Raw genomic sequence first — 12,117 nt, 5'->3', positions numbered from 1 at the left:
TGCATTCTTGCTAATGTTTTCAATATAGGCCTAGTTGTCAACAGAATAGATATCAGCATCCATTGTATACATACACTAGTTCTGAAACGATAAGGTGGCAAACAGCAGCACATGTGAAGAAGTTCATTTTACCTTGCCATCATGTTCAAAAGTAATTCGACAGTGCTTTCTTGATACTTCAGGCTTGCAGATTCTCACATCGCAGCACTCTTCTCTGTACAAGGGGTTGTAATTAAATCAACATCAGAATTTCAAATGTTTTGTCTTTGAATAATTACCGTCCAAACAGACATTCTGGAGTATCGAAGCCGTGAGTTCTATATGAGATCAGTTAGATATACATGTAAAGATAATGATTGTACTTCTGAACGGTTCTGAACTGGTCATGAGCAGTCAGCATCTGCATCAACCAACAAACCCAAATATTATGAAAATTACCTTAGACTCGCTTTGGAAGTGAATACCAGTCGACCATAAGTGCCTTGAGCAGATCCTATAGAGTATCTTATCGAAGCCGGAGTCTTCACTGTGGCCATCTTGGAACTCTCTTCTTCTTTATATTTCGCTCACAAGTTGTGTGTGTGTTTCAAAAAGGTGGACAAAGAATGAACATGTCGCTACCAGAAGCAGCTCTAAAACGTATCGCAAATGAATTACCGTCTTCGGACGTGTATTCAATGATATTAATCAACAAGTCATTTGCCGCCTCAACCATCAAGTCGTTGTGGCATCACGTCGCATTACGAGGCAAGAGACAGATCAATGCTCTGACGCGTTGCTTGAAGAAAGGAGGCAAAGCCACGTTTCCTTATGGATCCTATGTCAAGGAAATGTCACTTTATGAATTCAATCCTACTATGGTGCGTGTTTGAAAGACTTCATCTAGTCCTGTTTTAATTTGTCGATGTGGTCGAATCTTTGTTGGGGAATCGTCGTGATAGCCGAACGTGTAGCGGTAAAATCATTGATTTTGCCTTTGTGGTTGAATCTCTGTCTCTACTTGGTTGAAGACTGTATAACTAAACCAACCTTGTGTTAACGTAGGGCGACTACGATCCAACAGATCTAGAAATCAACATGAACCTCATAAACAGTATAGCACCATTCTTCCCAAACCTAGCTTCCATAGGCCTCTTCTTTGGCTTCCCAGACGCAACAATCGGCTCCTCATCACCATCCCCATTCCCCTTTGACGCTCTTGCATCGTCCATACCAGGTCTTGAAGCTCTCCAAGTCTGGAATTCATATAATCCAACACCATCACTACGGAACTTAATCACGAATTGTAAAAACCTCGTCAGACTAGATGTCGCTTTCTTTTATATGGATGCTGGGGTGCTAGCACATGTGCTTGAAAAGGGCAAAAAGATACGAAATCTGCATTTGAATGCTATAATGGGGGTGTCGAACGATGAGTTGGTATCGTGTCTCGCTAAGGCTCCAGATCAGTTACGAGAACTGTCGTATCGTGGTGTACAGCCGCTCACACCAGCACATATAGGACAGATCGTGAGATACCAGCACCGTATAACATATCTAGGGATTGTTGGAAGCGCATTAAATGCTCATGGACTCCAAACACTCTCAGCTCTCCCATCACTCAAACGACTGGAACTGGAATTCTCACCCGTAGACCAGTCTGTAGTAACCGAAACCGACTTTATAAACCTCGTCACAGAGACCAAGTCTCTCAAACACCTCCATCTCGAAAAGCCCAACTTTTATAGTATAGACTTGATTCAACACATAGTAGCTTCGTGTCCGCATATGGATAGCTTTAGTATTGGACTACGGCAAGATAAACAGCAGGCTCGTAATCTCGTCGATGAGATCAAGGCATATGGACATGCATCGTGTGATGCGAATGGCCTTGTAATGTTTGAGAGAAGTAAGAAACCATTAGCATAACACAATAGATATGTCACGAACGCAACAATCATAAGTCATTTGTGATACATGATTCACCACAAGAGTGAAAATATAATTTGCATCTTATTGTACAATCATCTGATTCCCTTCCTGTTAACAACATTTGGTTTTGCTCCTTGCTAAGAGTTTCCCTCAATCTCTAAGAGGTCTCGGATGACAACCTCGTTTAGGCGGCATGCACCTGCTTGTATGTAGGCCATTTGTGTACTTGGCGTGCACAAAACAAGACAAATGTTACTGGTAGACATGTCAACCACCAAGCAATCGAACTACCACCACCACCAACAACTAAAAACAATACCAATTAGTTTGATCAGACTGAGCCGGCCTCAACAAATCTCAAAGCGATCTCACCAGAAACAGGAGACGGAACAGCCAAAGCCTTCCTCATAGCCATCTTAACAAACGTATCGGTATCCTCAGCTTTAACACTTGCCGTTGGCGACATATTAGTATTTGCAAACCACTTTGCAAAGAATGGTAGTTTGGCATATAAAGAGTTTGCAGGCAGATTGTATGGTTCTGCTTTGGTGCCAATCTCTGACTGTACTGCACCTGTTTGTACATTGAGATTGTAAGAAGACTATAACTGAGCTCTGAGATGAAACTAGCACACACCCGGAGCAATAAGAACTACATCGATCCCTAACGGTTCCAACTCCAATCGCAGACCATAAGTTAAAGAGTGCAATGCACTCTTTGAGCTAGAGTAGATTCCGCCCAAAGGAAGGGTGAAGTAGCCGGCTATGGATCCGATGTTGATGACCTTGCTTCCCTTCTTCATGTGCCTATATTTGGAGCATATGAGTTCGAAGATTTGCTTAGGATTAGCATCAAACTTACCGGGCACAAGCTTGGGTTATTGCAAGAACTGAGAAATAGTTCGTGTCAAATACGAGCTTGGCCTTTTGTAAATCCATGTCCATAAGAGGTCCACGGGGAGCTAACAAGGTCATATGTCATGATCGACCGTCATACCAAGGTTGTGGAAATTTTCATGCCAGATCATTCTTCGTGATCAACCATCATAGCAAGATTGTGCAAGTTTCATACCTGGAATACCAGCTACACCAGCAAAAGAAATACGCTCATGAGATAACATTCAGACGAGATGATATTCAGAGTTCAGGATAATATTCAGAGTTCACACCAACACAAAATCCCCAATACCCAAAACCAAACACAAACAACCAGCACCAAACACTCACCATTATTAACCAAAACATCAATCACAGGCGATTTAGCAGTAATGGTCTTGATTGCAGCAGCAATACTCTTTGCATCGTTTACCTCTAGCTGCACCTTGACAATGTTGGGATGAGTAAGCTTGCTCATCTTCTCAACATTACGCGCCGTAGCGTAAACGATGTAGCCTTCATTGGCAAGATACTGGCAGATGCTGGCGCCTATACCACCGTTAGAACTGTGGAGGTGGATTTTTCAGTTAGTTTAAGATTTGGTGGGTTTGGTGGAATTTATACAGGTGATGCGGAAAGAAAAGAATGACAACGTTACCTGCCAGTGACTATCGCTGAACGTTGTGTCATTGTCGTTTAGAGCTTCTTCTCTCGAAGGATATTCTGTGCTGGAGATTTGAAATCACGTTTTTAGGTTTTTGGAAGTGCATCAGTGCGTATCAGAGCTGGAACACGCGTTTTGTACGTCAGTAGACTCGCCAACCCGTTTTCTTGATCCTGTTCGGAATCACTCGTGTACTTGTTCTCATGAACGTAGTGAATTCCAGTAGCTATATATTGACTGACCAATGTGCAGATACCTCGGTCAGAAGCTTTCTGCAGACCGCAAGCAAACTGACAGAAAACAATTGCAGTAAGAGGGTTGAGAGACTAATGGAAACATGGTTACGCGTATAATTTCAAGTCTAGTCGCCCCACAGATGGTTGTTACATTGGCGACTACAAGAGGCATTTTACCAAGCCCGCTTTTTATGAAAGAGTGGTGATAACTGTCAACCAACCAAAGAGTGGTGACAACTCTCGTCGTAATCGTAGATTTTTAAGAAATTCACTTTTGCTTACAATCTGTAGCAATTTCTGAAAGGCCAAATCGTTTTTGACATACTTTGACTGCCCCTCAACGAGTCCTGCCGCTTCCAGAAACCAAGCCAAGTCAGTGCGATAGACCAATCTCCATCGATGCCACCGAGCCAAATGATTGGTGCTGAACTGGCCAAACGCCATATCCTGGTTTTAGCGGTGATGAGAAATCTCTTGTATAGAAACTTTTCTTGCAGTTCTTTCTTGGCATCTTCAAAGACGGTTCTTTCGTCTTTTGTTGACATGTCTTTGGGTACTCCAAGATACAATTTTAACTGTATCATGCGTGGAGGGTTTTTGTATCTGGAGTCGCTGGGCAACATATCCCGATGCTTGTAGTCCCGACCCAAACAGAATCGGCAGCTGTTGGCAGAGAAAAGCGGTATACCAGTGCGTATGCCTGATGTCGGATGGCGGGTGACTCAGAAGCAGACAATACAGCATCATCAAGCTGACCCACTGTAAATCCATTCTTATCGGCAACACAACTGTACGATTAACCACTGTCAAGTATCTTTTCGACCATATTGCCCAGATTTGTCGCACGGTTCTTGCTTACTACCAGATAGACGTGATTTTGTATTGTTTCGATGCGAAACGGTAAGTTCCCTTTGTGAAGGATTGGACCATCTTTGTCAAAGTCGAGGGCGTTCACATCGATACCGAGCCAGTCTTTACGAACGGCCTTAGGGAATGCAGCAGCTTCGTCATCTAAGGTCATCATAGTGCGATTTGATATTTTGGTTCGGCGGAAGCTTGCTGAGTAGTGTCTAGATGATGATATTGATGGGGTTGGCACTTGTCCTTCTTCATCTTCGAGAGGATGTGCGTGGAAAGTGTGTTGGGTACTGTCTGTCGAGGAAGTTGAACGCTCTGATGAGGTTGTATTACTTAGCTTCAGTGATGACGAGGCAGAAAAATGTGGATCGTTCTCGTCTAATTGTTCCACTTTTTCGTTTGATTCATGTCCCGTATCCTGCTTCAGGGGCATAATCGAAACATGCTAGGCGTGTGGTTGGGGAGGCTTCTACGAGACCTGCAGAGCCTAATGAAGGAACATACGCAATGACAAGATGTAGATAATTTCCCTCAGAAATCGTAGCTGGTGATTGTGATTGTGATGGTGGTAGTGGTCGATATGTGGTGAGGTCAACAAAGGCTGGTGCAATACATCAGATTATTTGCGTTCCTGTTGTAACAAAAAGCTGGGTTAACGCGTAATGTTCCTTGCATGTTGAATCTTCTTTGTTGCCAAGGAAATCCAAACACAAATGTGCAGTTTGTTTGACGAATGTGATGCTCCACACTAACCATGCAATAAGAGAACTAGTAGAGCGAGCACCAATACAGCTACTGTCATGGTCGTCAACCACCATTAAACAGATACAAGAGAACAATTTGTTTGTGCGTGCTTTTAGGCTCATGGTGCGCAACATGTGGTAACCTAGGTAATTCCCCAGGCTGGTTAGCATAAAATTACGTTTTACAGAGACATTCTGCAGTACTTTACATAGAGATCATAAGAATTCTATTTCTGGTAAGTGCTGTGCTTTTGCTTGGTGCATTTCTATGAAACAAATTGTGGGTGACATTGCTGATTCTTTAACATGACAATCCTACTCTTAGGATTGTTACTTAGGATTGTTAGGAACGCATTTAGCTGAGAATGATTATTCGTAGCTTACTCTGTTCGGTACTAGTGGCATTTGCGTCTATCGCAGAGGGGATTACCTATACTGTGACAACTATCAGCAGTGTTGGATTTAATACTCCTTATGGTGTCGCTGTTGACACTGCTGGGAATGTCTAGGTAGCAGACACCGTCAACAGTGCCATAAAAAAAATATCAAAGTCTGGAGTAGTAACAACCCTCAACGTTGGTGAATTTAGTTACCCTCATGGTGTCGCTGTTGACGCTGCTGGAAATATCTATGTAGCCGATACTAATAACCATGCCATCAAGAATATATCGACATCTGGGACTGTCTCAACCCTTCTCGTTATTGGTGGTTCTGACCCTCATGGTGTCGCTATTGACACTAATGGAAATGTATATGTAACAGATACTGACCCCTACGCTATCAAAAAGATATCCGCATCTGGAGCTGTAACTACTCTCGGTCAATTTGGGTTGACCGTCGGAGGCATCGCTAGTGATACTGATGGGAATGTCTATGTAGCAGACCAGATCAACGGTTCCATCGAGAAAATATGGACATCTGGAATGATAACAACCGTCACTGGCGGATTTTGGAATCCTTATGGTGTCGCTGCTGACCATGCTGGAAATATCTATGTAGCTGATACTAATAACAACGCCATCAAAATGATATCGACATCTGGAGTTGTAACTTCCCTCGCTGATGACTTTCCTTTTTTGCTGCCTTGTGGTGTCGCGGTCGACACTACTGGAAATGTCTATGTAGCAGACACTTTTAACAACGCCATCCGCAAACTTTCTCGAAGTAAAGTTTAAACTGCATTATACTGTTCACTGCGAGGTGAACGCTAAAAGAATTTCATTTTGAATTTGTAGTTCCAGACTGCCCTGCCTCGCCTTTGTTTGTAGACCCATTGACCTTTGAGATCTTGACAGCAACAAGTTCTCCTGGTCAGATTGACTCTAGCAACCACCTTCTTCTTGCAATTCAGTATAGTGTTAGTGCCGGAACAGCATTCTTGTCCGAAGTATGCTACAATTATAAAAGTGGAGATGGTGTTGCTGGATGGACAATGACCACGACAACCTTGCAAAACGGTTGTCAAGTGGATGTTTACCGTATCGACCTCACCTCTATTTTGCTGTCCACTCCAAACGCACTCAATCATACAGGCTGTAGTTTACAGCACGCTACCGTGGGAACCAGTGTCTCAAACTCGTTGTTCTTTAATATTTTGTGGAGAAGTGCACAGGTGAATGCAACATTGAACTTGTTTCACTTAGAAGAAATAATTTCTAACACTGACACTTGGCAGGCGGGAACTGGTGACACTTATGCCAATCCTGTTGAAGTCGTAATCAACTCACCCCAAGCAATTGCAATCACCCCTGTCGGAATATCAGCAAACGTTGGTAATAGCGCTGTTATAGACAACACCACTATTTCATCAGTGTTAGTGATAACTCGAACGGATGCATCGGGCCACACTGGAAAATTTGTACTCTCGTTACAGTTTGCTACCATATTCCCTTACAACTCTATAACATATGCATCAACCAATCCTCTAAAGATCACTTCAACTGCCACTCCTCCTGTCGCAATCAATCTATTAGATCCAGCATTTACTGGTTCGAGCCCAACAGGACCTGGAGCCGCTGCAGTCATTACCGAATCATCTTGGAGCATCACGCTGGCTTCAGCTATAACAAACTTGTGTGGGGATGATGGGCATGGTGGGGCTGTTGATGCAGCGGGTATATATCAAGTCACCTTGGTTGCGGGCTGTACTGATGTTCAAGGGTGTACTGCTTCTAATGTTCCTGTGACAGTGAGTTTCTCCTTTTTCCTGGAAGGAATTGTCTACTTTCGTGTAAGGAATCAGCTTTTGACGTTTTCCTCTTCCATGTCTCTTCAGATCAATATTACAGCTCCTTCGTCAAATCTGTGTTCATCATCTACGGTTGGCGTCACTGCCGATTGGACCAACATTAAGGATAGTGGTGGAAAAATCGTTGTTACAAACAATGGTGGTAATTCTGCATATGCAGTAAGTTGCATGAACCGCAGATCCGTTGCTTCTTGTAATCTGTTATTGACAGCTTAGCCTTCTTTACATAGAGTGACAGCAGTCTTCAATCGGGAGGTGTCTACACTATCAACGGATACATCAATTCTCCAATCGCTGTCTCTAGTGTTGCCTTGGGCTCCGCTAGCAAGGTCATCGGAGGATCCGTGACAGATCAAACGTTCAGCCACTATACCTCCGCTGGTATTAGCTTTACAGGAACGGCAGGATCAGGACTCCTTCCCTGGGCACTGTCTTTCAAGTTGACTGAAGGTAAAAATGCAACGTTCAAATACTGCTGCAGTTGACCTCATTCAAACTATCATTCTTTCTTAGGAGTGTCTCCTCCTAATTTGATCAACTCGGCTAGTGTCGCTGGTTCCGCTTCCAATATCCAGACTTTTACCCTAAGCATTGTTCTTGGCCTGACATATCCCGTCGCCGCAGAAAATAGTAAGGTATTATTAAAACGCAGTGTCTCGGCAAGTGATGGTGTCCCTGAAACCATGGTGCCTCCGATTGGACTGAAGGCCACCATTGCATCTACTACTAATAATTCCAACAAGATTGCAGTAATTGCTGGAAGTGTAGGCGGTGCTGTTAGTGTATTGGCTATCTTGGCTATGGCATTTGTTTTAGTGACACGTCGCAGACAACATGTCAAGCATGTGGTGGTATCTTCGGTTTTACTTGATGGTGAAGTGAAATTAGTAACACCAACCGAGAGTAGCAAGTCTTTGGTTGGTCAAGCTGGAAAGATTTAATAGCATACGAAAGGAGTAATTGTGGAAAGTTTCAACAGAAGTCATTTAATCGGCGTAGTTCTGTATTGAAGAGCACACCTCTCTACAGTTTTCTATTGCATGCGTAAAGTCACACTATCATCAAAAGAGGCACAAGATCTCGAGGCAATATTGACTTGCTTATCATTTTTGATACCTAACTTTATGCCAGATTCAATCTTGGACATAGCTCGTTTCAATGATCTTCAAAAAAAGCGTTAATTTCTTATCGATTGGCACAAGGTAATAAACAAATTCAAAAGCGACACTACTGTGAGGACATTAGGCCAACAACAGTCAACACTGCTTTTTCTCTGGCAAGGTCTCCTGTGAATTTGGATGTAACCAGTGATCGCCACCACATATATTTTGATTCAAAAGTCAGACATTTGTGGCAAGAAGCCCGAGACTCTCCAAAAGATTCCGAAAATACTGTACTATTGCATAGTACCCAGCATTTGGTTGAAAGGCTTGATAATATGCTGTAGTAATGCTTTGTCAAAAGAGAAAAGACGCAACTGCCCAAAGCTCGACACCAGACGACGAGAATAAGGTCTGCTTCTGCTCAAAGCACAAGATGGCACATCAAATGCTGTTCTGAGATCTGTAAAATCACATACTTTGAAAGTCATTACGATGTCAGCAACCAGCAACCAAGGCTACTTGACTTCCGAGGCTCAGTCGCCAAACCACAATTAGGGAACTAATATTTTTGCAGTAGAGATGGTAGTAATAGCGTATCTGGTCAGTGCTGTGCAATGCTGTGACCCAAAGAACATCTTTTGGAAAACATCAAGCTGATTTTCTAATTCGGACGGTTAGGACTGCTAGGAACATATTCTGCTCCGAATGAAAATCAGCACCTGCTGTTGGGTAGTCGTTGCATTTGTGTCTATGGCACAGGGGATTACATACGTTGGACAACCAAAAACAGACGCTGGAAACTAATGTCTCATACGACTTACTGCGTATAAGGAGTTACCACCATTGTTTTTTACGACGATTTGACCATTACTACGCTTAATGTTGGTCCAATCGGCAGTTACACCAAGCGTAGATGAATAACACAGAATTGACGAGGGAGTTGTAATGTTGATCTGAAGAGAAAACACGTTACGAAGCAATTCTCTACAAAGTGGGTAGTTCTTCCGCCAAAGTAGAGAAATAGAACATAGAACTCACCGTTTCAGGAACACTTCTTATGTTATGTATTTATTTGATTATGGTGGTATCCTGGTACTTGAAGTCTGAGGTCTAGAAGTGCTGAAATCCCCTTGAGTGCACCGCCAAGCAGATGGCCCGTCAGGCCAGTCGTTCTTACCAGAATGCTAAAGATGGCCAATAAAAGAGATTTTGCGTCGCTGTGTAGCTGTGTATAAGATCGCTGAAACTTTGTATAAGCTCGTTGAAACTATCCGCGTATACAGATCTAGATCGTACTGATAATGACTGGTATATTTCATTGGCCAAAGACGATATAATGCAAAGAAACATATGAGATACACTCATAAAAATACCGCACCGTTTATTCCACTCTTTGAAATCATCAATGATCCCTTTTGAGCCGCGACCATTTTGCAACAATCTCGAAAAAGGCAACGAAGATAGCAATAAGAATCAGCACAATGATGATAACAGTAATAGAACTCATAGCTGAACGATTTATATGTTCACCCAACATGTCCATCAAGTCACCAATGATTTCAGTTCGAGAGTTGAGTAGGCGTGCTCTTTGGCTGATTTCTAGATACTTGCGGATTGAGTTGTAGAGGGGCGTGAAGTTTGGCGCAGACCAGAGGTACTCTGGTTGATCTGGATTGATACCGATATTGGATTAGATGTTTGTGGTTGGATGACGTGGACGTCGGCAAAAAAGTGGTTCTATGTTACCTAGCACATTGGATATCAAATTCACATTCATCCGTAGCTTGAAGAGAGATCCTACCATCTTGACGACTTCCTCTCTGGATATCTTCAAGTCTCCATACCTATTAGTTTATTCGAGATAAGGTCAGTCAAGATTTGACATGTGTAATAAATCCCATTTTTTGGCTTACTGAGCCATTTGTAGAGGCAGATGCTGCGTAGACGCAATCATTTTCCCAACATTGGATTCAAAGACAGCCAGTTTACAAGATTGGCCAATGGCATGTGAAATGGATAGCTTGATCATGGGATTGCTGTTGATGAGCGTCAACATATCGTTGAAGATTCTAGCCTGGTCAGCCAAGGCGTTGACAGTAAAGTGAAAGCTTTCCACTTCCATTTCATCTATAGTGAGAACCCTGTAAGCTAAAAAGAGGTTGTCGTCAAGCGGTGAAGTCGTACCTGCTGGTAGTAACTGTACAGCAAACCTGGATATTTCCCTCAAATATTTGGCCTCGTTGTTCTGACTATCAAAGCAAATACGCAGTTATGACATGAAACTGCATCGATAATTCAAGTATAAAAACGACGCTAAACAAAAAAGGAAGATACCTGAAGTTCCAAAACACGACCACTCCATAATCAAAGACAAAAACCTCTTGATCATCAAATACACCTACAGTCTCCACGATAGATTCTACAATCTCGTTGGACAATTGATTCAGTCCACCTTCAAAACTGTATGATGCTCGTCGATGAGTAGTAGGCAAGAGTGGAGCTCTCTCGTCCGCTTCTTCACCATTCTGGTCAGGACCCCATGATGATTTCCTCGTTCGTTTGCTAGAATATGGGAATGAGTGTCAATGCATGAGTTACGAGCAAGAAAACCAACCGATACACGCACCTCTTTGAAGGCACAACATCAGCAATCGGCGACAATGGAAAAGGTTGTGTGTACTTTATGTACAAAGCTTCATCGTATTTGGTAGTGCTCTTGTTATGGCGAGACTTGATCCACGCCGACAAGGCTTCTAGGTTGTACCCTTCACAAGTACAGTAACCCGTCACTCGTGGTAGTAGAGCGACTTCCCGATCTTCATGACCCATACGTTCGAAATCCGTTCTTGCATCTTCTATAGGTTGCTGTTCAGGTGCTTCTACACCAGGAGATTCGACAGGCAATGTAATCAGTTTTTCATTGAGTTTTGTTGTCCTTTTCGGTATACGAGCTTTATGACCGATAGGGGCTGCTTCATTCCTAGATTTCGATGCGAAGAAATCGAGTTAATGATGTGCTTGCTATAGAAATCAAAATCAAAAGGATCTTTGGAACGACGAAAAAACCTCGGAACAAAAACCGGGGATGTTGGATTTGATGATGAATGATAGGAGAATGGCTGTTGCGGTGGATATGAAGAGCCCAAGGCCGAGCTATCGTACGGAGTGTCGGGCAGATCGAACTGCACGATTCTTGATCGTTTCGCCATTTTTTTTAGTTTTTCACAAATGTTTGGACTAATACGAGCAGTAAGAGCCTTTTGTCGAAACAAGTGAACGAAATAGAACTTAAGGCGATTCTGATCGCGTATTTACGCATGTTAACCGCGCGTATTTACGCGTGTTACTGTTGATATTTGCCTCAAGCTTCAACCTTAGGAGCGAGAAAGGTCTGCTGCGAAAAATGTGTTAGATTTGGGGGTTTGCGTTGAGACGAGGAGGCTGACTGAACGCGACAATAGCCAATAGCTTGGATCTCG

General features: G+C 42.9%; 2 protein-coding genes across 2 annotated transcripts; one reads left to right on the top strand and one right to left on the bottom strand.

Moving 5' to 3' along the window:
- Window positions 1-605: 605 nt before the first annotated feature.
- On the top strand, window positions 606-1,908 carry SmJEL517_g03007 (uncharacterized protein; the record flags this gene model as incomplete). Its single annotated transcript, XM_031168935.1, has 2 exons — window positions 606-860; window positions 1,045-1,908. 2 exons carry the CDS (start codon window positions 606-608, stop codon window positions 1,906-1,908), a joined length of 1,119 nt encoding a protein of 372 aa, XP_031025129.1.
- An 8,132-nt stretch (window positions 1,909-10,040) lies between these two features.
- On the bottom strand, window positions 10,041-11,847 carry SmJEL517_g03006 (uncharacterized protein; the record flags this gene model as incomplete). Its single annotated transcript, XM_031168934.1, has 7 exons — window positions 10,041-10,306; window positions 10,385-10,482; window positions 10,552-10,765; window positions 10,823-10,887; window positions 10,973-11,200; window positions 11,265-11,618; window positions 11,705-11,847. 7 exons carry the CDS (start codon window positions 11,845-11,847, stop codon window positions 10,041-10,043), a joined length of 1,368 nt encoding a protein of 455 aa, XP_031025128.1.
- Between the last annotated feature and the right edge of the window lie 270 nt (window positions 11,848-12,117).

This window comes from Synchytrium microbalum (assembly GCF_006535985.1).
Source record: "Synchytrium microbalum strain JEL517 chromosome Unknown SmJEL517_scf0014, whole genome shotgun sequence".
Taxonomy (NCBI): domain Eukaryota; kingdom Fungi; phylum Chytridiomycota; class Chytridiomycetes; order Synchytriales; family Synchytriaceae; genus Synchytrium; species Synchytrium microbalum.
The sequence above is the reverse complement of the archived record's forward strand: the minus strand, read 5'-3'. Positions and strand labels throughout refer to the sequence as shown.